Here is a 24,583-nt window from a genome sequence, read left to right on the forward strand (position 1 = left end):
GTATGCTATTCTATTTGTTCTATTCTCACCCCCTTCACCCCTCCCAGTCTCCACCCCATTCCCCTAGGTCACATATATTCCTGCCTCTCAATTTTTCATGACTGTTTCTCATTCTATATATCTTGCTCCTCCCTTGCCCCATGTTCTCCACGTTCCTGGTATATTTCTCTCTTCTTTAATTCTTCCTGTTTTAATTGTTTCCCTCTTTGGTGTAAAAACTCTGCATATCCACCTGTGCACTTGTTTTTCGGAAAGGTCAGGGAGAGTTCAAAGTTCATTCATGGGTCAGATGTGGATTAAGAGATCAGGGGGTATTAGCCACCAACTGACTTTCTTTGACGAAAGGCACACATATTTTGGGCTTGGTGGGATTTCATCCCTTTCTGTGTAATATTCTTGGGAGGAAGCCTGTATTGAGGGTTAGAATGAATGGCAGCAGGTGCGTGAGAACCATAAAAAGGACAAATCCAAGGAGGCCGAGATGCGAAGATATACTTAATTTAATCCGTGCTTAAAAAAATACAAAACTGAAAGTGCACATTGCAAAAAAGTGCTAAAAGTGCTTTTTTTCTCCTCACTTTTTAGCACCGTGCACTTTCAGCTTTGTATTGTTTCGAGCATGGATTAAATTAAGTATATCTTTGCATCTCGGCCTCCTTGGATTTGTCCTTTTTGGTTTGAGTGCGAGTATCTTCGGAAACTCTACAGATATTCTTGGGCGGAGGAATATTTTTAAAGTGTGGGAACTAATACGGTTGTATGTTTTGCTGTAAACTGAAATCAATTGAAGTCGTTCAAAACAATCTTACATGTGTTACTGTCTCTGGCCAGTAGGAGGCAGGCTTCACCTGCATAATGATGTGGCACCCCGACTGTCTATTTCAGGATGATTCAAATATTTACAAGGATAGAATCCCTTTCATATTAAGTAAAGGGAGAGCATAAGAGAGAAAGAAAGACGTGGAGGGTTGGCAAAATACATTCTCTTATACCTCAATAGAAAAATGTGGTATAGATTGGGGTGACCTTGTTTAACCCTCTCCGCCTCATTAGCACCATAACAACTTGTCTGTGCTAATTTAGGGTCTCCACATAGGATGTGACATCACAGTGTTTCCTGTTGGCATGCGGCCAGCCTGTGTTTGTGTCCAAAAGCAGTGGAGTGTGGAGGGTTTCTACTCTCTCTCTCTCTCTCACGCAGCGTGCTGTGAAGAAGAGGCCATCTTTAAAGGAAACTGCTTCTCGTCGGGTCAAAGGGCAGTGGTTTTTCCCACACTGCAGCTTGGGGACACTCTAGGGACAGTGTGACATGCACAGGACACATAAAAAAAAAAGCCTGTTTAAAGTGTAAGGAGTTCAGAAAGCAAGCTGTAAAACATATGAGGTGGTCAATGAGGGGATGAGAACAGAAGGAAACACGATTTCACAAACAGGATCAGCATGCCTCCAAAGGGAATGTTAATGTTGCTGTTGTGCGTGTGTGCGTGTGCATGTGTGGACGCGCGTGGGTGTGAATTTGGGTGTTTGCAGGAGCGCATGTATTTCCATACAAGGTCAGGTGTATGTAAGGTATTATAATGATTTAACTGCACATCTCAGCCCAATGAGAAGTACATTTTGTCATGGACCACAGTTTGACCTGTGAATCTGTATGGAAGCCATCATAGAATAAAAGAAAGAGAGCTGTGTAGGGATGAAACGGTTACCGGTTTCACGATCAACCACAGTACAATTCCCTACGATTAGTATTACCATTTGAATTATCATTAAAAACCGTGTTTGATTACCACGGTTTGGAAAAACTCGCTGTAAATACTGTCCAGCATCAACCAAATTTAGCAACGGTCTGACGCAGGCGCAGCATGCAACGTGGGTTTTGTTTTGTGTGAAAACATGACGGAAGGCAGTGACAGCACTCGGGAGATTTGTCAGCCTTCCAAGAGGACCACATCTGAAGTGTGGTCGTATTATTATTATTTTTTTTACAAGAGCGTTGAGGGGAAACTTCATCGAAGATGATCACCTTGTCTGCAGAACAGCAACAACCTGCGAAAGGGCGCAACACTTCAAATCTCTTGGGTCAATCTTCATGACCACCACCCCACTACTTTATAGCGAATGCAAGGTAAGTTCACTTTTAGCTCAATGCATGATGTGGGGACTTCGGAATGGGGGGAGGAACATGTCATGGTTTGTCTGTCTGACTTGCTAATAGCTTGTCAATCAGGTAACTGAAGCTTTCAGTGTTGCGAACTCTTGTAAAAACACTGCACGTTGTTCTGCTGTTGTAGGCGTCGTGTGTCTGCAGACTCTATTCGCCAATTACACACGATAACGCGTTATGAAGTTTTACCCAACCAATATATTTTGTTCATTTAAAATACGCTAGACGTCGACTTGTTTCTACAACTGTTCCAGCAGGAGAACCACTATAGACTCCTTATACAAGGCTCCGGTATTTATGTCAATTGTTGGGCACATTGCGATTACTATCACAGTCTTAAGACGCATTAAGAATGTATGTAAATTGTGCACGGGGTAATTGCATATACTCACACACTCTCGTGTGTGTTTGTGTAATAATAATAATAATACATTTGCTATTCCCTTGTTTACAGAGATGGACGTGCAGCAGGCAAACCCAGTGATGCTACGGTCCCTCGTCTACAGTTGTGACACAGACACTCTAGCAAGCATTTCAAAAGGCAGGCTGCTTATGCGCCCACATCAACAACAACAACAATGCTCAAGACCTCAACTGTAGCCCTTTGATATTACATCGCAAAGGACGTGATGCCATTTCAAATTGTTGAGAGGCCTTGGCTTTTCTGAGGCTGACGAAGGTTGCCGTGCCTCACTGCAAAGTGAGTGCTGCTAATTGTAGTTGTTGTTTATTTGATTTTGTTTGCTTACTTAAAGGTTGTGCTAATTTAAACCTGTGCTAGGGGAACTTCTTCCTGTCAGGGCCACATGGTGCCATCTTTAATGTTGTTACTTCAGTGTTTATGCCCACAAAAAAAGTGCATAGTGCTGCTACTTTGATTTGTCGTTTGTTGGTTTTCAATATAAAACTTGGTGAAATGATTTCAGTGTGTGTATTAGTACTTTTTGAACCTTTCCAGCACATTTGAACAATACTGTGATAATACTGATAACGGTGATAATTCCGCTCACTAATTGTGATTTGGAATTGAAAACAGTTTCATCTCTAGCAGGGGGAGGGGGAGCGGGAGAGAAAGATGGGGCAGGGGAAGGGTAGATTGTATGCTATCGGTACACGTATTCATTACGGTATAATCTTGGTCCACTGTGAGGTATCCGTGTACTTTGAAATTCCCATCTAGAGAGTTAGGTGCATTTCCTGGAGATGTTGTCAATCGTAGAAATGTCAGTAGACCTGCGCCACTGTTTTATTGCATGGCAAGGAAAATACCATTTGTGTCAGATTCCTTGTGTAGTTCATTACTGTATGGCTTCTGTACAGTGAGTCTCTATCCAGGTACCCACAGCATGGCTCTACTCTGCCCCCTAGCACAGAATGTTAAAGGTCCAATGCATCTGTTTTTATCTCCATATCAAATCCTATCTTGGTAACAATTAAGTACCGTACGGTGATTGTTTTCAATAAAAATGGTCAAATATAGCAAAAAATAGCGTCGTTAGCAAAGATACATTTCTTAAGCAAAAAATGTAGCTTGTACTGTTAGGGAGTGGTCTGAAAGCAAGCTGTTAACTAGCTATTAACACTATTTAAAACCTGGTGATGTTACCGGGCAGACCAAAACTCCATCCCACTAAAACAGGCTGAGATTTCAGGGGGCCTTTTTCAAACAGCTCTTACACTCATAATGTTCACAATTTCACAGTATTGTCCCGTTTTCATAGTGTTCTCATAAAACACAGAGAAATCAAATGTTTGAATGCATTGGGCCTTTCACCCTTTACACTTGTGGGAATTGGCCAAATGGATATGGCTACATTGAAATGTTTTACACAAGAAATATGGAAAGCGTATGCATAACCATGGCAATTAAACGCGAACAGCTTGGAGATTATTGGAAAATGATTAGACTAAAGGTGAGGGCACAACAGTTCACCTGACACGACTGAATCCAAACGTTACATTGTTGATTTTATGTACATTTTTACATGTACTGTTCTTTTTGCAATATTTGTTGCTAACTAAATCTGAAAATACTCTGGATACATTCAGTAACATAATAATAGTATTGGAAAAAATTGGGGTAGGTGCAACAGAAGACAATGACAAATGACAAAGTTGACGAACAATGACAAAGTTTTGAGTGAGATGTCAAACTGGTGTCTCCAAGTGGCCACACACCTCTCCAAAGCGTGCATAGTTCCCAAGTCATTTCAATGCGCTTTTATGACTCAAAGAAGATTCTTCAACTACAAGGTACTTTTTTGAAGCTCTCCAGGCTGTGCCGTTGACGAACTAGAGCAAGTACACTTGTAGTTGTTTTGTTTGGAACACAGCCCTGCATCCCAGAGTTTTATGATATGCGAAATGTGAAATGCACATTTGGACTCACGGGTGTTTGGCTTGCTTGTATGACATCGAAGCGGTATTTATTATCCTCCACGTCTCATCTTTCAAAATACTTTTGAGTCCTCTTAATTCTCAGCTCAAGTTTAGAACGTCGGTCAGTCAAAACCAATGCAGCTCTGTGAAGCAGAGACCCTGAGCTCTGACAGCATGTATAGCATGTTACTGTACAACCACTGCGTTCCAATCTAGGAACTTATCCGTGTCCAAATCTGACGTTTTCCCCCTGTATACAGGTGTAAAGGGCTACGGGAAAAACAGATCATTTTTAAATGTGGGGTCAAGGCTCTAAATGCCCCCCCCCCCCCTCTCCCTTTATCCTCCTCTCTTCTAGCTGAACGCCAATGTGCTGATCTTCCTGTGCACTAACATCATTGGGATATGTACCCACTACCCTGCCGAGGTGTCTCAGAGACAGGCTTTCCAGGAGACCAGAGGATACATTCAGGCCAGACTGCACCTGCAGAGAGAGAACCAGCAGCAGGTACACCACAGACAGACAGATATATTAATACAGATACACACAAACACACACTGTAAACACTTCCATTGACTGACAGAAAGCAGGAATTTTGAAGGGCATAACTATTAAATGCAGCTGCTAACCTAGACAGTTTTTTTCCCCCTCTCCCAACACTTCAGGAGCGCCTGTTGCTGTCTGTGTTGCCAAGGCATGTTGCCATGGAGATGAAGGCCGACATCAACGCTAAAAAGGAAGACATGATGTTCCATAAGATCTACATCCAGAAACATGACAACGTCAGGTCAGCATAGACACTTTCGTCTTTATAACCCCTGACAACAACACATCTGTATTCACAGCATTACTTGATCAAACCAAACTGACAAGAGCTATGACTTCTAACGTCTAACACAATGTTCATGTGTTTTGTCACGCTTTTATCACACTCCAGAGTGGCGCGGCGGTCTAAGGCACTGCATCTTAGTGCTTGAGGCGTAACTACAGACACCCTGGTTCAAATCCAGGCTGTATCACAACCGGCTGTGATTGGGAGTCCCATAGGGCAGCGCACAATTGGCCCAGCATCGTCCGGGTTTGGCCGGTGTTGGCCGTCGTTGTAAATAAGAATTGGTTCTTAACTGACTTTCCTAGTTTAAATTTTAAAAAATTAATTGCTCTAGGCAAACTACTCTTAGAATTTCTGTGCCTCATATTCAACAGTAGGGGAGAGCTGGGATGAAAGTAACACAGGCAAAAGTAGCTCACCCATTTTCTAAGTTAACACGGAAGCTAGAATGACGTAGTGAACTCAGCTCGTTCCTAATGCGGAAGACGAGCTCCCTGCAAAAAAGAAAGCAGCCCTTTCCGACAATGTTATCAACAAAAAGGGGTTTCGAGCATTGTAGAGTATTTAGTAGTTTAAGGTTCCAAAAATATGTCATTTTCTTAACCCATCTAGTGACTAAATGACAGCATAGGTTTCAAGTATCATGCTAGCTACGCTATTAGAAAAAAAGGTTCCAAAAGGGTTATTTGGCTGTTCCTATAGGATAACTCTTTGGTTCCAGCTAGAACCCTTTTTGGTTCCAGGTAGAACCCTCTGTGGAAAGGGTTCTTACATGGAACCCCAAAAAGTTCTACCTGGAACCAAAAGAGTTCTACCTGGAACAAAAAAGGGTTCTTCAAAGGGTTCTCCTTTGGGGACAACTCTTTTAGGTTCTTGTTACGAATCCCTTTTGGACCGACAGTCTAGGGGGGGATGGTAATGAGACCCGTAACATAACTCATGCAAATTATTATTGTGACAAAGTAAAAGTGTGCACGAAATAACCACAACAACAGAAATCTACCGTCAAACTCTAGGTTTATTTATAAACACACGGTAATGGGGGGAGCAGGAAAAGGGGCTGAGCTGGACCCAAGGAAAGAAACAATAAGCATCCAAAACACCCCTAAGCTAGACTAGCCTACTTTAACAACAGCTAACTAACTAACCAAAAATACAGTGGGTGGTCTGCCCAGTTCTAACTAGTGTATTTAACAAAGTTCACCTACGGGTAGTGTATGCCCATGGGCGACTTGTCTTGGTTTCCCCCTTTTCCCACCAGCAACAAACAAACACCATAACCAAAAACAATACTCACAGGTGATGACAAAGTGCTATGAGGTGCTTAAACAAAAGATAGGTTACGACACAAAGCGAGAGTGAAACACAGAGACCTACAGACATGGCATTTACAGAGAGATTGCTCTAGAACAAACAAATGATGGGGTTTTTAAACCATGGGGAAGGAACTGTGATAGGATAGGAAGTAGGAGGAGGTGTGTCTTCTGATTGATGATTGATTGTTGACTGATTGGGGAGTGATGGTTTTCACCTGTGAGGGGAGAAGGAGAGAAAAGTAACACACACACAGGATACACACACACACAGGATAACTGCATCCGTAACACTCCCACCCTTAAAAGAGCAACCCTAGGGGTTGCGACTACAGTATTTCAATGAATACTCACAACAAACCTTGCAAAACATACAGAAATCATTTTCACACACGAGACAAAGCATCTGCCAACACATTATCAGAACCCTTTTTGTGGCGGATCTCCAAATTATAATTTTGTACAATCAGCGCCCAACGCATAAGGCGCTGGTTCTGGTTGTACATTCGGTGGAGAAAAACTAAGGGGTTATGGTCAGTATATACAATCACGGGTAGGGCACTGGAACCAATATATACTTCAAAGTATTGCAGAGCCAACAACAAAGCAAGAGCTTCTTGTTCTATTGTCGCATAGTTTGTTTGACATTTATTAAATTTACGTGAAAAATAACAAACGGGATGATCCACTCCACTCTTGTCCTGCTGCAGTAGAACAGCACCAGCACCTCTGGCACTAGCATCTACCTCAAGTTTGAATGGTTGTTCAAAATCTGGAGCAGCAAGTACAGGTGTACTACATAAGAGTGCTTTCGCTGATTCAAAAGCTCTCTTACAATCAGGGGACCACACAAATGGTCTAGCTGGACTAAGCAAATCGGTCAATGGAGCAACTACCGCAGAGAAATTCTTACAGAAGCTACGGTAGTAGCCAACCATCCCTAAAAAGCGGCGTAGCTCTCGTCTGGTGGTAGGTGCAGGGAATGCAGTTATAGCCAAGACCTTGGCATCAACAGGGCGCACCTGTCCATGGCCAACCTCTTTACCGAGATAGGTAACAGTAGCCTTCCCAAACTCGCACTTTGCCAAGTTCAGGGTTAGAGAAGCAGCTGCCAACCGTTCACATACTACCCTTAGAGAGTCAACATGATCTGACCACTCAGACGAATAAATCACTAGGTCATCAAGGTATGCACTACAATTAGGAACGCCAGCTAATACGGAGTTAACCAGTCGTTGGAAAGTGGCTGGTGCATTTCGCATCCCAAAAGCCATGACTGAGTACTGTAGGAAGTTGTCTGGGGTCACAAAGGCAGAAATCTCAGAAGCACGTGACGTTAACGGAACCTGCCAGTAACCTTTTAAGAGGTCTAACTTAGTTACATACTTAGCAGCACCAATAGTGTCGATACAGTCGTCCAGTCGGGGTAACGGGAACGAATCTGGCATTGTGACAGAATTTACCTTTCGATAATCCGTACATAACCTGGACGTACCATCAGGTTTAGGAACCAGAATGCAAGGAGAACTCCAAGGGCTTGAACTTGGCTTAGCCAGGTCATTCTCCAACAAATATCTCACCTCATCCCTCATTATCTTCCTCTTGGAAGCGTTGATACGATATGGGTGTTGCTTGATAGGTGTAGCATTTCCAACATTAATGTCATGTTCCAACACATTTGTGCGAGTAGGAACGTCATTAAAGAGACATGGAAAACTGTGTAGTAGCCTCACAATATCATTGGCCTGTCCATCCGTTAAATGAACCAGACCGGATTGGATAGACAGCAGCATTTCTGAGTTGGGCAATCTAACACACTGCTGCTGAGTATTGCGCAACTCCAAGCCATCAACATCATCAATATGACAGTCCACTATCATAGCAGTAGTAGCAGAGGAGACAGCAGTACCTTCCTCTGTTTTTGAACTCTCTAACTGTATGATGGGTCGGGTGTGGTAAGCTTTCAACATGTTAATGTGACACACACGAGATTGGCGTTGTCTATCAGGAGTTTGAAGCACATAGTCAGTTTTACTTATTTTCTTTTCAATTAAATAAGGACCCGAGAAACGAGCTGACAGTGAAGATCCTGGAACAGGTAATAACACCAGTACTTGGTCACCTGGCTGTAGTGGACGAGAAACAGCCTCTTTATCATAGTGTCTTTTCATGCTCCTCTGTGAGGAAGACAGAGCTTCCTTTGCGAGAGGACAAGCTTGGTGTAGGCGCTCACGAAAGCGACTAACGTAGTCCAACACATTCTCATCTCTGGTACACAACTCTTGGGACAAGAACTGTTCTTTAAGGACTTTCATTGGTCCTCTCACTGTGTGACCAAACACCAGTTCAGCCGGGCTGAAACCTAGGGACTCCTGCACAGTTTCACGAGCAGCAAACAAAACTAGAGGAACTCCCTCATCCCAATCTTTCTCAGATTCCAAACAATATTTACGTAGCATAGACTTCAGTGTCTGATGCCATCTTTCAAGTGCACCCTGAGACTCTGGGTGATAGGCGCTTGACACACGGTGCGTAATTGACAAGGATTTTAACACCTGCCTGAAGAGCTTGGATAGGAAATTGGTTCCTTGATCGCTTTGTACCACCCTAGGTAACCCGAATGTCGTGAAGAATTTTATTAAGGCTTTACTCACTACCGGGGCTGTAATCCTTCTCAGAGGAATGGCCTCGGGGTATCTTGTAGCCATACACATTATCGTTAACAAAAACTGGTTACCCGATTTTGTCTTCGGTAACGGTCCGACACAATCAACCACCACATGCTCGAATGGTTCACCTATGACAGGTATGGGACAAAGAGGAGCGGGAGGAATAACCTGATTTGGTTTTCCTGTTATCTGACATGTGTGGCATGTCCGACAGAACTGAGCCACATCTTGTTTTAAACCCGGCCAAAAGAAATGTTGAAGGATCCGATCATAAGTTTTTGTGATTCCTAAATGACCAGACCACTGGTGATCATGAGCAAGGGATAACACATTTTGTCGAAAGGCTGTAGGAATCACTATTTGGTAAACAGCATTCCAGTCTCCATCCGCGTCAACATGGGATTTCCATTTACGCATGAGGAGATTACCATCAATGAAGTAAGCCACGTTCTTCTTCTTCACATCTTCCAATGAGACAACACTAGAAAAACATTTAGCAAGCTTGTTGTCAACCTTTTGGTTAGCAATCAGCTGCTCACGAGTGACTGGTAACTGTATTGCATCAGCAATAAGTTCAACGTTCTTTGATTCTTTCCTGGGCTGTTTGTCAGAGGTGATCAGCTTCTCAGAGGTATCACACACTCCATCTTCTTGATCAACCTCTTTGAACAGAACAGTGTTCGACAAATCTATCACGTCACCCTCTTGTAGTGCCTGAGCACGAGTGACAGCACAAGCGGGGAACACATGTGGATAACTCTGTGCCAGCTCATTCGAGAGAGAGTGGTCACTTTTATCCAATACTTCCAATACGGGTACTACCTTTCCTCCGCCAATATCGTTACCCATTATAAAGGTCACACCTTTCACTGGCAACATAGGACGTACCCCCACTCTGAATATTCCACTGATTAACTCAGAGTGTACTTTCACAAAGTGCAATGGCACTGGGACAAAACCCATTTCAATACCCTGCACTAACACACTGGAACCACAATATGTATCGTCAGATAAGGGCAACACATCAGACAATATAAACGACTGCGCCGCACCAGTATCTCTAAGGATTTTAACCGGTCGCTGAGACGCTTCGTCATTCGTTAGGGACACAAACCCCTCGAAAATGAATGGTTCATAACTGCGGTCGGGGACTGAGACTTTCAAACTACAGTTACCCTGAGGCACCTGTTTTGTTGCAGACCTCACAACCGTACGAATTAGAGCAACACCTGTTGGTGGCTTGGCACGAAGAGGCATCCCTTGTTTGCGTTTAAGCAGGAAGCAATCATTAATCATATGTCCTACTTTATGACAATAGAAACAGGGACGCTCATTCATCTGGCGTGCTTGATATACTACTGCTGGCCGACTAGGGCTAAAGGTAGGAAACTCAGTGGCTCTACTCTCAGTTTTAGCCGAAAACACACTCTTGTGCGTCAACACAAACTCGTCTGCCAACACAGACGCTTCTGCCAGGGAGGATACTTTCTGTTCATTTAGGTAAACTACAATGCGTTCGGGTAAGCAATTTTTAAACTCTTCCAACAAGATTAACTCCCGGAGAGAGTTGAAATCAGTTACCTTACTAGCAGCATGCCATTTATCAAACAGATTTCCCTTGTCTCTAGCAAATTCCACATAAGTCTTACTAGAAGACTTTTTATGAGACCTAAATCTCTGTCGGTATGCCTCAGGCACAAGCTCATAGGCACGAAGAACAGTAGCTTTGACCACTTCATAATTCAAACTGTCCTCCAGAGGTAACGCTGACAAAACCTCTTGGGCTTTACCAGTTAATTTACACTGAAGTAATAGGCACCATACCTCTTCAGGCCATTTCAATGCTACGGCTATACGCTCAAATAAACAAAAATAGGAGTCAACCTCTGACTCTCTGAACAAAGGTACTAAGGCAATCTGCCTACTAATGTCAAACGTGTTTGAGGACACAGCAGGTGAGGACGGCTCACAAACAGGCACAGTAGGACCGGAGGCTAGCCTCGCTGTCTCTGCCTCCAGTTCCATCTGGCGCATTTTGAACTCCAACTGCCTTTGTTCTCTGTCTGCCTCAATTTTACACATCTCCAAATGTCGTTGTTCTCGTTCTTTTTCTGCCTCTATTTTATATATCTCCAACTGGAGAGTCTCTTGCCTAATTTGGGCTCTCTCTTCCACCTCCAGTTGGAACTGTGCTAAACGGACATCCCTCCTGGCATCACCATTTGACAGTGGGGAGAGTGGATTAAAACGGGACAATGTGGCTGGTGTTTTAGCCTCGCCCTCATTATCAGACACCAATGGGCTTACAGGAGCAGCAACATCCCCGACAGGGGTAGTAGGCTCAGGCAGCGGTAAAACAAGCACCTGCTCTTCCAACAATACATTTAATACTAGCCGTTTAACCTCCGCCTTAACTAAACTCTGCGGAATCGATACTGAATAATGGTCAGCCAAGGTCATTAAATCAACTCTACGACATTTGTCAAAAACCGCCCACGAAGGGTTATCCAAAAAGGATTTCAAATCAAAAGTAGTCATTTTACACTACTTCACAAGTGCCAAAGAAAATAGCAAACACTAATGCTACTTCAGCTATGACGCTCAACACTGAACTATACCACTACAACAATCTACATGAGCGGCATGGGTGTCAGTTATGACAGATCCCGGATGAGCCCCCACTTATGTTACGAATCCCTTTTGGCCCGACAGTCTAGGGGGGATGGTAATGAGACCCGTAACATAACTCATGCAAATTATTATTGTGACAAAGTAAAAGTGTGCACGAAATAACCACAACAACAGAAATCTACCGTCAAACTCTAGGTTTATTTATAAACACACGGTAATGGGGGGAGCAGGAAAAGGGGCTGAGCTGGACCCAAGGAAAGAAACAATAAGCATCCAAAACACCCCTAAGCTAGACTAGCCTACTTTAACAACAGCTAACTAACTAACCAAAAATACAGTGGGTGGTCTGCCCAGTTCTAACTAGTGTATTTAACCTGTTGCTCCTACCCTCTACTTTTTTGAACATTTTGTTAAAAATCGCGCAACATTTCAGCGCCCTGCTACTCATGCCAGGAATATAGTACGTTCATATGGTTAGAATGTGTGTATAGGAAACCCTCGGACGTTTTTAAAACTGGTTAAATCACGACTGTGGCTATTACATAACGTGCGTTACATTGGAAAGCGCAGGAAAACCTGATCACAGAAAATGGAAATAAATATCCTTGCGCCACTTCCAGCAATTGTTAACAGTGAGCCGAATTAGATAAGACCGAGCATTCAACTCCCACAGCATCCCCATGTAGTCGAGTATCTTGTGAATTTAATCATCTTTGATTCTTGGTTGAACCGAAAGAGGGGCACCGCTTACCTCCGGTCTCCGCCCAGATCATTCCGGAAGAGCTCTCTCCTGAAATTTTTTCCAAGACGACAGCTAATGATATATACATCGCCTACGGATGATTTTTATCGCTTATTAACGTTTACTAATACCTAAAGTAGCATTACAAACGTATTTCGAAGTGTTTTGTGAAAGTTTATCGTCTACTTTTTGAATTTTAAAAATGACGCTACGTTGTGAAATCGCTGTTTTTTTCGTTTATCACACAGTCTACATATAACGATATCTTGGCTTTATATGGCCCGATTTAATCGAAATAAAGACCCAATAGTGTTTATGGGACATCTAGGAGTGCCAACAAAGAAGATGGTGAAAGGTAATGACTGTTTTCTATTTTATTGTGCGGTTTGTGTAACGCCGAAATGCTAATTATTTTGTTTACGTCCCCTGCTGTGCTTTTCTGTTGTAGTGTATTGGTGCATGCTATCAGATAATAGCTTCTCATGCTGTCGCCGAAAAGCATTTTAAAAATCTGACTTGTTGCCTGGATTCACAACGAGTGTAGCTTTAATTTGATACCCTGCATGTGTATTTTAATGAACTTTTGAGTTTTAACTAATACTATTAGCATTTAGCGTAGCGCATTTGCATTTCCAGAGCTCTAGTTGGGACGCAAGCGTCCCAGGTAGAGGTAAGAGGTTAACAAAGTTCACCTACGGGTAGTGTATGCCCATGGGCGACTTGTCTTGGTTTCCCCCTTTTCCCACCAGCAACAAACAAACACCATAACCAAAAACAATACTCACAGGTGATGACAAAGTGCTATGAGGTGCTTAAACAAAAGAGAGGTTACGACACAAAGCGAGAGTGAAACACAGAGACCTACAGACATGGCATTTACAGAGAGATTGCTCTAGAACAAACAAATGATGGGGTTTTTAAACCATGGGGAAGGAACTGTGATAGGATAGGAAGTAGGAGGAGGTGTGTCTTCTGATTGATGATTGATTGTTGACTGATTGGGGAGTGATGGTTTTCACCTGTGAGGGGAGAAGGAGAGAAAAGTAACACACACACAGGATACACACACACACAGGATAACTGCATCCGTAACAGTTCTAGATAGCACCATTTTTCTAAGAGTGTAGTCTTGGGTGTTAGCCTGGGAGAAGTTACAGGTGGAACAAAAGTAACACAATGGTAACTGATGACCTGGAATAAAATAAACTTTTAAGCACAGGCCATTGTCTCTAGTTCATATTGCTTTTATAATGTTAGCAAAATATCAACAAGTGACTGAATGTTTGAAAATTATATATGTCATTTTTAGAATGATGCCTTCATCAATTGAATTGAAGGATTAGCTTCTCACTAGCTTTTATCTACAGGTTAGTGGTTAAAAATATATATATTTATGTTTCTGGGGGGTCAATTACTTTGTGTCAAGCCATGGACATGTGTTGAGCAGGATGAGTTTGCAGTTTGTGAAGAGAATTCAAATGTTTATCCTATCAAGACACACGGAGCTACATGACAAGGACAGCTGTAGCTGGCACCTTATTGGTAGGGCTAAGCATGAATCGTCACTGACAATTGTGAGAAACATCTACTACATATACCATTAAAGTGAGATGAGAAAATGATGGTTAATATTTATTTAATCTATTTTAGTCAGATTAATATTTTAAGGCAAAATAGTGTGGTTGCGCAACATTGCGATGTTGATGCACGGTTCATTTCCATACATTTCGATAGCATTGATTATTCAAATCGACACAAACATGAAATGATGGCTGATAGTACATTTGTTGAAAGTAACAAGCATTACAAACCAGAAACATGGAGATAAGACCGATATTGTGCACTTCTCGCCAGCTGTTATTTCCGCCCCAAGACTGTGTTACTCCCGCCCCGCCAGCAGGTGCAAAAGTAACATTGCGGTAGTTCTGTTTTCGATCGATTTAATTTCAACTAATTTACCCCCCAAAATGAAATTATAGTTGCTAATGATAGAGGACATAAATAAGTTATTTGTCCTAAAATATGGTCTTTCTAGTGCTATCGATCTCTGAGTAATTACTTGAAAAATGAAGTGTTACTACTTGCAGATCAATATTCTCACACACACACACACACGCACACACACACTCACTTAGGGTTTGATAGAGAGCAGGCTAATTAAGGATAGTAAGGGAATACTTAATTACCAGCAGCCAATATAAGATAATCCCCAAAGATGGGGAGCTCCAGCCCAGATTCAATTAAAGCACTGAGTATACACACGAAGTTTCAGATACACACACACACACACACATACAGACAGACAAGCAGAGGAGGCGGATAAAGGATCATCTGATAATTCAGTCAATCAATAATCAAGCCTATCTTTTTCTTTTTCCTCAGTATTCTGTTTGCAGACATTGAGGGCTTCACCAGCTTGGCATCTCAGTGTACGGCTCAGGAGTTGGTCATGACACTCAACGAGCTCTTCGCCCGCTTCGACAAACTAGCATCGGTAAATAAGCATTTCTCTTTCACCTCTCTCTTTTCGCCTTCTCCCCATTTAGTTCATTTTCCTCCATTCAGTGTCCTGTGTTAATCTCTCTCTGCAGGAGAACCACTGTCTGCGTATTAAGATCCTGGGCGACTGTTACTACTGTGTGTCTGGGCTTCCTGAGCCCCGCGCTGACCACGCCCACTGCTGTGTGGAGATGGGCGTCGACATGATAGAGGCCATCTCGTGAGTATGAGGAACGTCTGTGTGTGGGGAGATGGCATATTTTCTAGACATGAAATATCATTAAAATATGTATAATGTATTGCCTCGGTCTGTTGGGGTATCATGTGTTTTTTGGAAAGAAATGGAACATACATCTTCTGTGTGTGTGTGTGTATGTGCAGGCTGGTGCGAGAGGTGACAGGGGTCAACGTGAACATGCGTGTGGGTATCCACAGTGGCCGTGTGCACTGTGGGGTGCTGGGACTCAGGAAGTGGCAGTTTGACGTGTGGTCCAATGATGTCACACTAGCCAACCATATGGAGGCTGGGGGCAAGGCAGGGTGAGGGAAAAACACGCGCACACACACACACACACACACAGACACATAGTGCTTTAAGCACCAACTGTCAGAGCAGCTCACAGATTACTGCAACTGTACATAGCCCACCTATAATTTAGCCCAAACAACTACCTCTTTCCCTACTGTATTTATTTTGCTCCTTTGCACCCCATTATTTTTATTTCTACTTTGCACATTCTTCCACTGCAAATCTACCATTCCAGTGTTTTACTTGCTACATTGTATTTACTTTGCCACCATGGCCTTTTTTTGCCTTTACCTCCCTTATCTCACCTCATTAGGATAAAGTAATCCTTCTCACTCACTCCCCCCCCCCCCTTAAAAGACCTAGATGCAGTATTGTAAAGTGGCTGTTCCACTGGATGTCATAAGGTGAAAGCACCAATTTGTAAGTCGCTCTGGATAAGAGCGTCTGCTAAATGACTTAAATGTAATGTAAATGTAATTTGCTCACATCGTATATAGACTTGTTTATACTGTATTATTGACTGTATGTTTGTTTTACTCTATGTGTAACTCTGTGTCGTTGTATGTGTCGAACTGCTTTGCGTTGTCTTGGCCAGGTCACAATTGTAAATGAGAACTTTTTCTCAACTTGCCTACCTGGTTAAATAAAGGTGAAATAAAAATAAATAAAAAACAGACACAGAGAGAGAGAGAGACTGACCTTGTGTCCCTTTTCCAGGAGGATCCACATCACCAAGGCCACTCTGCAGTATCTGAATGGGGATTATGAGGTGGAGCCTGGGTTCGGGGGGGAGAGGAACGCTTACCTGAAGGAGAACAGCATCGAGACCTTCCTGGTGCTGGGCTGCAGCCAGAAAAGGGTTAGTAACAAAACTATTTCCTACACCTGCCAACCACCACACATACAGTTCTGTTACAGTATGCAGAGTTTTGGCAAGATGGGAGTACCGCTATGGACCGAAAGTGACTATGTAGCAGGTTATGACAACTAGCGCAGCTGGTTAGGAGAATGAACATAGCTGGTTAGGAGAAGTAGGTTAAGGTTAGCTAAAATGTTACAGTCGTCCCCGACGCGACTGGAACATTCATCGTTTGGTCCCTAGCTGTACTCTATTTAGCCACAAACATTATACTGGACACTAGAGATCAGCTTTACATTTCCACCAGGCTTAGAAACTCTTGGGGATGCCTTAAAAAGTGAGCAGGAATAACCGTTGTCTTTTTTTATGTTGGGTTGCACCCCTTTAATCCACACCAGGGTTTCACCGGATCAATTTGTCTAACCTCTCTCTCTCTCTCTCTCTCTCTGTGTGTGCTTTCCTCTGTGTAGAAAGACGAGAAGGACATGATGGCCAAGATGCAGAGGACGCGGTCCAACTCCAACGAGGGCCTGATGCCTCCCTGGGTGCCCGACACAAGGTTCTCCAGGACCAAGGACTCCAAAGTCTTCAGACAGATGGTGAGACGGGACCTCTCTCTCGGCTTATCTGTACCTCTCCGGCTTCTACTTACAGTCTCTCAATCGTCTCACCCATTAATGTCACCTCTCCCGAGAGAGCTCTATGTGTCCACCAATTGTCTCTGCTGTCTCTCCTCCCCTGTCTCCTGAGGGCCAGCTGCACTTCTCACAGCCAGGGTTTTATATATTGCCCTCTGTTTTACATCTCTCCTCTGTGTTTTTGTATGTTGGTTCATCCTAATTTTCTTTCTCTTTCTCAGGGGATTGATGAGTCATCTAGCAAAGACAAGTGAGTGGTTATTGCCCTGAGGATTTTTGGGATACACACACATAACGTCACCTATATACACACGCAGGTTGACAGGCTCACGCGCCAAGATACACTTTCGCGTACTCTAAAGGTCTTACCATTTGACCTCTCTTCTCTCCCTCGTTCTCTCGCTCCCGCCTCTCCCCCTTCCCTCGCTACTCTCCCCCTTTCCAGCCGTGGTGCCCAGGAGGCAATGAACCCCGAGGATGAGGTGGATGAGTTTCTGGGGCGAGCCATCGACGCCCGCAGCATCGACCAGCTGAGGAAGGACCACGTCAAGAAGTTCCTGCTCACCTTCCAGACGTCCAGCTTGGAAAAAAAGGTCTGTCTGCCTCTGGGCATTATTTAGTTCATCCCTGGAGTATTGTGTCGTCCCTATCCACTGTCAAAGTCCCCTGATGCTTTCTGCTGAGTCCGTTTTTAACGGGTTTTGATCTGTCTCTCTGGTAGTATTCGAAGAAGGTGGACGATCGCTTCGGGGGTTACGTAGCTTGTACTCTCCTGGTCTTCTGTTTCATCTCCTTCATCCAGATTGTCATATTTCCACAGTGAGTGACACACACACACACGCACGCATGCGCACGTGTGCGTACACGTTTCTGAGTCCTCCGTCTGTGTGTCTTGTCTTGCAGCACCCCGGTCATGCTAGGGATCTACATCAGTATCTTCATCATCCTCGCCAACATCCTCTTCATCTGTGCCATATATTCCTGCGTTAAGGTACGAACCCCCACGACACACACATTACCTAGTGTACACACCCACGTGCATTCCGGACTCTAAACTCTCTTTCCTCTATTCCTCCTCTCCTGCAGCTGTTTCCAGCTGCGATGCAGACGGTGTCAAAGAAGATAGTCCAGTCTCGTACCAACAGCACTCTGGTGGGGGTGTTCACCATCATCCTCGTCTTCATCTCTGCCTTTGTCAACATGGTGAGACTGAACAGATTGACACGCACACACACACACACACACACAAACACACAAATTAACATTTTTGTGTGCGTCTCCTCTGTTGCAGTTTGCCTGTGACACAGAGAGCTTGGTGGTCTGTATCTCCCGGGAGCTGAACATCTCTGTTGCCATGGTGACGCCATGTCTCATCCGCAACCTGTCTGTGTCTGTAGACGGGGGTCTAGAGATCTGTCCCAGCCAGGGCCCCTCATGCCCCTTCCCAGAGGTGAGTGGGTGTGTCACTGATGTCAGGTATGCCGATTGAAAAACAACATTTACATTTTTTTTTACATTTAAGTCATTTAGCAGACGCTCTTATCCAGAGCGACTTACAAATTGGACGTTTTTCACACGTCTTTATATGGACCAGAAAATACCTTTTATGTTCTTCGTAATAACAGATCAATCGGATCATCAATCAGTCAATGAAGACTAAAAGTTGACAAATCCTCTCTGTCCTTCTCTCCCTCAGTATTTCAGCTACAGTGTGCTGCTGACCCTGCTGGCGTGTTCAGTGTTCCTCCAGATCAGCAGTATAGGCAAGCTGGCCCTCATGCTGCTCATCCAGCTCACCTTCCTGCTGCTGGTGGAGTGGCCACAGGTGGCGCTGTTCGACAACGCTGACCTCTTCGTCACCTCCAATGCCCTGTGAGTACTGGGGCTGCGTTCAGGAGGGCACAACATGGTAGTACATGTTTTCCTTTGAAAGTGGATTTGACTAAACCCTTTTCTTATCTTTCACCTCCAGTGATTTCAATGAAACTATTCAATGGTCCAGTTTCAATGAAACTACAGACGAGTGGTAGGTTTGGATTCAAAAGCTTTTCTGAAATCGTAAAATTTTTTAACAATTATTTTAGATCTGTGTAGGGATGTGTGTATGGCCCAGTTTCTCTTTCTTTGACTCACTCCGTCTTTCTGCGGTTTGGCTTGTGTCTTTCTTTGTTTTCTTTCTAGCAATTTCTCTCTGACCTCCTCTTCCGTCTCTCTGCAGCCCGTTCAGTGAGACCAAAGTTTCCCTGAGGGTCATGACTCCTGTGATTCTCACTGTGTTTGTGCTGGCGCTCTACCTCCACGCCCAGCAGGTGGAGTCCACGTCACGCCTCGACTTCCTCTGGAAACTACAGGTACCATGAGCCTACAGGGGAGCACTCCTCTTCCTTGACTAAAGCAGAACAGTGTAGCGTAAGATGTCCCCCCCCCCCCCCCCACCTATCTTAACATTGCTCCCTCACATCCTCCTTCCAGGCCACAGAAGAGAAGGAGGAGATGGAGGAGCTGCAGGCGTACAACCGCCGCCTCCTCCACAACATCCTGCCCAAGGACGTGGCCGCTCACTTCCTGGCGCGGGAGCGGAGGAACGACGAGCTCTACTACCAGTCCTGTGAGTGTGTGGCCGTCATGTTCGCCTCCATCTCCAACTTCTCTGAGTTCTACGTGGAGCTGGAGGCCAACAACGAGGGAGTGGAGTGCCTCCGGCTGCTCAATGAGATCATCGCCGACTTTGACGAGGTAAAGAGGGAGAGGATAGGAGAGGGTTAGCCCATGGGATTTTGGAGGCCGAGTATCATTGTTAATTCAGTGTCTTTTGCCCTTTGGTGAATTTTTGGTACTATCATCTTTGGTCCTCATGCATTTAAACAGGATTCTTTTTTTGGTCTGTCTCGAACCTGAGCCTGTGTGTGTTTTGTCCTGCTCTAAGATCATCAGTGAGGAGAGGTTCCGTCAGCTGGAGAAGATCAAGACCATCGGCAGCACCTACATGGCCGCCTCGGGTCTCAATGACTCCACCTACGACCGCGAGGGCCGCTCCCACATCACGGCTCTGGCCGACTACGCCATGAGACTGAGGGAGCAGATGAAGTACATCAACGAGCATTCCTTCAACAACTTCCAGATGAAGATAGGTGAGGGGAAATAGTCTGAAAAAAAAGTGAAAACAAAGCTTTAAACAAGCTAGGTGAGGTTGAAGTTCACACGAACCCCTGAAACAGACAGGAATTGAGTGGGATCGAAACCGGTATGGCAGACCAAAGAGAGAGTTGGTTGATAGTAAATGGAGTAGAATTTAGTTTGATGCGTGAGTTTGGTATGAATAACCGCTATGTTAATAACTGGCTCTCTTTTCTCAGGTCTGAACATTGGGCCAGTGGTGGCAGGGGTGATTGGAGCACGGAAGCCACAGTACGATATCTGGGGGAACACGGTCAACGTGGCCAGTCGCATGGACAGCACAGGAGTCCCCGACCGCATTCAGGTATGGAGGATGTCAATCAGTTAACACTCAGTAGCTCATACTCAGCTCCTAATGTTTTTTTGCATTAAGGTCCCCATTAGCCGGCGCCAATGGCGACAGCTAGTCTTGCGGGGGTCCGACACAACGAGAAAGACATTACAGACAAAATACTTTACAAATTACATATTTAAAATCATTAAACATGTAGTGTGCTTGTGTGTGTGCATCTGTCAGTTACATATACATATCATCATATCAAGTAGGTCACGGCCATAGTGCAAAAAAAATGTCTCACCTTGTATTTTAGCCAACAACTTTTTTGTTTCTGTTATTAATTTTTCCGCACTCTCCTCAGGTGACCACGGACCTCCACCAGGTGCTTTCAGATATCGGATACGTTCTGGAGTGTCGTGGGGTCGTTAAGGTCAAGGGGAAAGGGGAAATGACGACCTACTTCCTGAATGATGGACCGCCCAATAGTTAGCAGCCGTGGCAGCGCTAGCCGGGACCATTCCCACTGCAAGGACACAGCAGCACTCGAGGGAGGACTGGCACCGCGAGCTAGCGGCTAACAACTAGCGACGCCATCACTTGAAACCCGAGCAAAGAGAAAAGACTATGAGACTCCAGGACTTGAGAAGGAAAGTGTTCTTGTGTGGCAGCCATGTTTTGTTAGGATGAGTGTTTTTCTCATGTCTAGCCTCTCTCTCAGAGGCTACATGAAAGTTGCAAAGTTTGTCTATTTAAAACAATGCCTTTAGCCTGTGTCAAATGAAGGAAAAAGCTGTACATAAGGCTACTTTTTTTATTTTCTTCATTATGTGTGATTTTTTTTCAGTCATTTTTTATTTCGGGATAATTATGAAACAGGTACTCATGTTTTATTTCTGGGTTACTTATTTATTTTAATCTTGATGTTTTGTGCAAAAAGTCCTTTATGAAAAAGTGCGAATACATATGTGCACAAATATCCAGTTTATTACAGGTGTGTATGTACATGCATATTTGTGTGTGTATAATTGAGAAGGAATAATTGACCAAAGACCAAAGTATTTACAAAAAACAAGGCAAGACTTGTCTGTTATGTTCTCGCGGAAGTCTGCCATTATCACTAACTCAATCTGTTGCACGGCAATATCCTCAGTCTTTGTACTTCAGTGCCAAAGGCTATTTCTCAGTATGGGCAAAATGTGTAACAACTTTAATTTTGAGGTCAAGCACAGTTTATCATCGATGACATCTGTAGAATTACTCTGCCTCGTCTCTAAAACATGTAATTCAATAGTAAATAGTGGCTTGGAAGCCTTTAAGTCCGGGGGAGGTTCAACAAAATGAGAGGAAATGGCAGTTCCACCCAGGATGATGGTCCCCCTCCTCCTAAACCCTTGTCAGATTGGTTCCCCGCTCCATGGCTCAGTCCAGCTATAACAGCTCAGAGCTTGAGCATCCAAGGCACAGCTGTATACGTCATGGCCATAAAGGCATATACGGTCAACTGCGCCGTCCCTTTCAATGAGGTATGTTTTCTGTGCAAATGGAAATGAAAGGACTCAAAACTAAAAAAGATGCCCCAGAACCATTGAGGGGAAAACCTGGGCATTAGATGCACTGGTGCATATATACAATGCATTCAGAAACTATTCGGACTCCTTCACTTTTCCCACATTTTGTTACATTACAGCCTTATTTTAAAATGTATTAAATACATAAAAATCCTCATCAATCTACACACAATCCCCCATAATGGCAAATTTTCGTAATTAGAAAAAACAGAAATAGCTTATTTACATAAGTATTCAGACCCTTTGCTATGGACTCAAACTTGATTGGAATCCACCTGTTTTAGAGCGGCAGGGACTGGGAGACTAGTCAGGATCGAGGGAAAGATGAACGGAGCAAAGTACAGAGAGATCCTTGATTGAAAACCTGCTCCAGAGTGCTAAGGACTTCAGACTGGGGCGAAGGTTCACCTTCCAACAGGACAACGACCCTAAGAACACAGTCAAGACAATGCAGGAGTGGCTTCGGGACAAGTCTCTGAATGTTCTTGAGTGGCCCAGCCAGAGCCCGGACTTGAACCCGATTAAACATCTCTGGAGAGACCTGAAAATAGCTGTGCAGTGACGCTCCCCATCCAACCTGACAGAGCTTGAGAGGATCTGCAGAGAAGAATGGGAGAAACTCCTCAAATACAGGTGTGCCAAGCTTGTAGCGTCATACCAAAGAAGACTCAAGGATGTAATTGCTGCCAAAGGTGCTTCAACAAAGTACTGAGTAAAGGGTCTGAATATTTATGTGAATATTGTAATACATTTAAAAAATATATATAAAACCTGTATGTGCTTTGTCATTATGGGGTATTGTGTGTAGATTGACAAGGAAAATAATGATTACTGTGCTTTGTCATCTTGAAGGCCCATAACTATTTTCACTGTGAGGTTTTAATAATGGGACAAACTGCTTTCTTGCCAAACTTAACTTCTCTAAAGCATGTCTGATTGCATTATCCCCTTTTCATTTTTCATTCTGTTTTAACGTCGGGTATCTTGTATCACCTCTGTATTCATCATTTGCGTTATTCTTATGGCTGTTATTATTATGATTAGAATTATGATTCATTATTATGCTCATTATGATATTTCCATTCCAACGATAAGGATCAAAGAGCAGAACGCTTTCTTTTAAAATGCCAGACGTAAAGCTCAAGCTCATTGGTACCAACTGATCAACTGCAGCCAACTCACTCAGCGCTGTTCCCTCACCACCCTACAGTATTCAAACACTGGCTCTAGACCTTCTGACACATACCCATTAGCTGTCGCTTTTGCATCAAACCCCAAGTGGTGCATATTCCCCAATCGCGAAGGACTGAAGTGTTTACACGCAGATAAACTAATTATACACTGTACCTTTTTATTGCGCAAACACTACTTCAAGACTCAACTCAGTCAGGTAGAGAGCTGATCCCCTTCCTATCGGACTTCAGGCCAGAGAGACGGGACACAATCAGCAGTGTGAGCAGTATTTCCTACTTGAACTCTAGCTTAATTGAACAAGCCACTGGAGAATACAGTGTGAGCAGGAACTGTGCCTGATTGCCACATCTGAGTTTCACAGTATGTTATACATAGAGAGGGAAGGGTAGAGAGAGAGAGCCTGTGAAAGCTCATCTAAATCATTTATTGACCTTAGCATTTAACACTGAGTTCATTTTGACTTTACGTTTCCCCATAACATCCTCAAAACACCCCAGTCATCGTTCCTCTCTCTACCATACTTAACTATGGCAACTACAGTAACAGTTGATCATGTTCGTACCAGAGCAAGCTAATACTGCCTCATGCTATTGGTCCCTCCCAGTGCAGTGATATTTGGCCTTGAGCGTGTGGGACCGCCAAGCAACAGTAAAGGTCATGGGATCGATAAATGACATAGGTGACCAACTAAGAGTGATTCACGTAGAAATAAAATACATAGAATGGATGTGGTAAGTAAGATGATGCACGTTGTGTCCATTCTATTTCTATGGGCTGTCCTGTCTTTGGGTTGGGTGGAGGTTGATTGTTGACTCTTGGGATGTTTTTAGGGGACAGGGGAGGAAGAGGGTTGTCCCAGTGCTACTGAAACAGTGTTTTGTCCAGGCCTAATGAACCCTTTTCGAACCCTTTCCTTTTTGTTAGTTTGTTTTCTACCCCTGAGTTGAAGGACAAGAGTTGGGGACTTTGACAAAGAGAAAAATAACATTTCCCCTTGAATAAAAAAACATCTAAAATCAATGGCTGTTTTGATTAGTTGTATGCGGTATTAGTGCAGCTTTCTTTACCTGCTGTAAAAACTGATTACCATTGGCTGATTGTCATTGAGCAG

The 24,583-nt window shown here is 43.7% G+C and overlaps 1 protein-coding gene and 1 long non-coding RNA gene across 2 annotated transcripts in view; both read left to right on the plus strand.

The window, feature by feature from the left end:
• LOC115131919 (adenylate cyclase type 6-like) overlaps positions 1-24,492 on the plus strand; it is a 60,462-nt gene extending 35,970 nt beyond the window's left edge. The window contains exons 4-23 of the mRNA XM_029664009.2: positions 4,902-5,051; positions 5,210-5,331; positions 15,114-15,225; positions 15,323-15,450; positions 15,612-15,770; positions 16,477-16,618; positions 17,089-17,217; positions 17,478-17,506; positions 17,702-17,849; positions 17,978-18,075; positions 18,160-18,247; positions 18,343-18,459; positions 18,548-18,706; positions 18,953-19,128; positions 19,229-19,282; positions 19,475-19,607; positions 19,729-19,992; positions 20,183-20,387; positions 20,613-20,737; positions 21,072-24,492. Coding sequence (XP_029519869.1) covers positions 4,902-5,051; positions 5,210-5,331; positions 15,114-15,225; positions 15,323-15,450; positions 15,612-15,770; positions 16,477-16,618; positions 17,089-17,217; positions 17,478-17,506; positions 17,702-17,849; positions 17,978-18,075; positions 18,160-18,247; positions 18,343-18,459; positions 18,548-18,706; positions 18,953-19,128; positions 19,229-19,282; positions 19,475-19,607; positions 19,729-19,992; positions 20,183-20,387; positions 20,613-20,737; positions 21,072-21,200 — 2,667 coding nt within the window. The 3' untranslated portion in view covers positions 21,201-24,492. The remainder of the gene's footprint in view (positions 1-4,901; positions 5,052-5,209; positions 5,332-15,113; positions 15,226-15,322; positions 15,451-15,611; positions 15,771-16,476; positions 16,619-17,088; positions 17,218-17,477; positions 17,507-17,701; positions 17,850-17,977; positions 18,076-18,159; positions 18,248-18,342; positions 18,460-18,547; positions 18,707-18,952; positions 19,129-19,228; positions 19,283-19,474; positions 19,608-19,728; positions 19,993-20,182; positions 20,388-20,612; positions 20,738-21,071) is intronic.
• On the plus strand, positions 569-3,084 carry LOC115131921 (uncharacterized). The gene is made up of 2 exons (XR_003864014.2): positions 569-2,125; positions 2,619-3,084. It is a non-coding gene; the product is annotated as an uncharacterized LOC115131921 (long non-coding RNA).
• Positions 24,493-24,583: the final 91 nt, after the last annotated feature.

Source organism: Oncorhynchus nerka, linkage group LG7 (genome assembly GCF_034236695.1).
Source record: "Oncorhynchus nerka isolate Pitt River linkage group LG7, Oner_Uvic_2.0, whole genome shotgun sequence".
NCBI classification, from domain to species: domain Eukaryota; kingdom Metazoa; phylum Chordata; class Actinopteri; order Salmoniformes; family Salmonidae; genus Oncorhynchus; species Oncorhynchus nerka.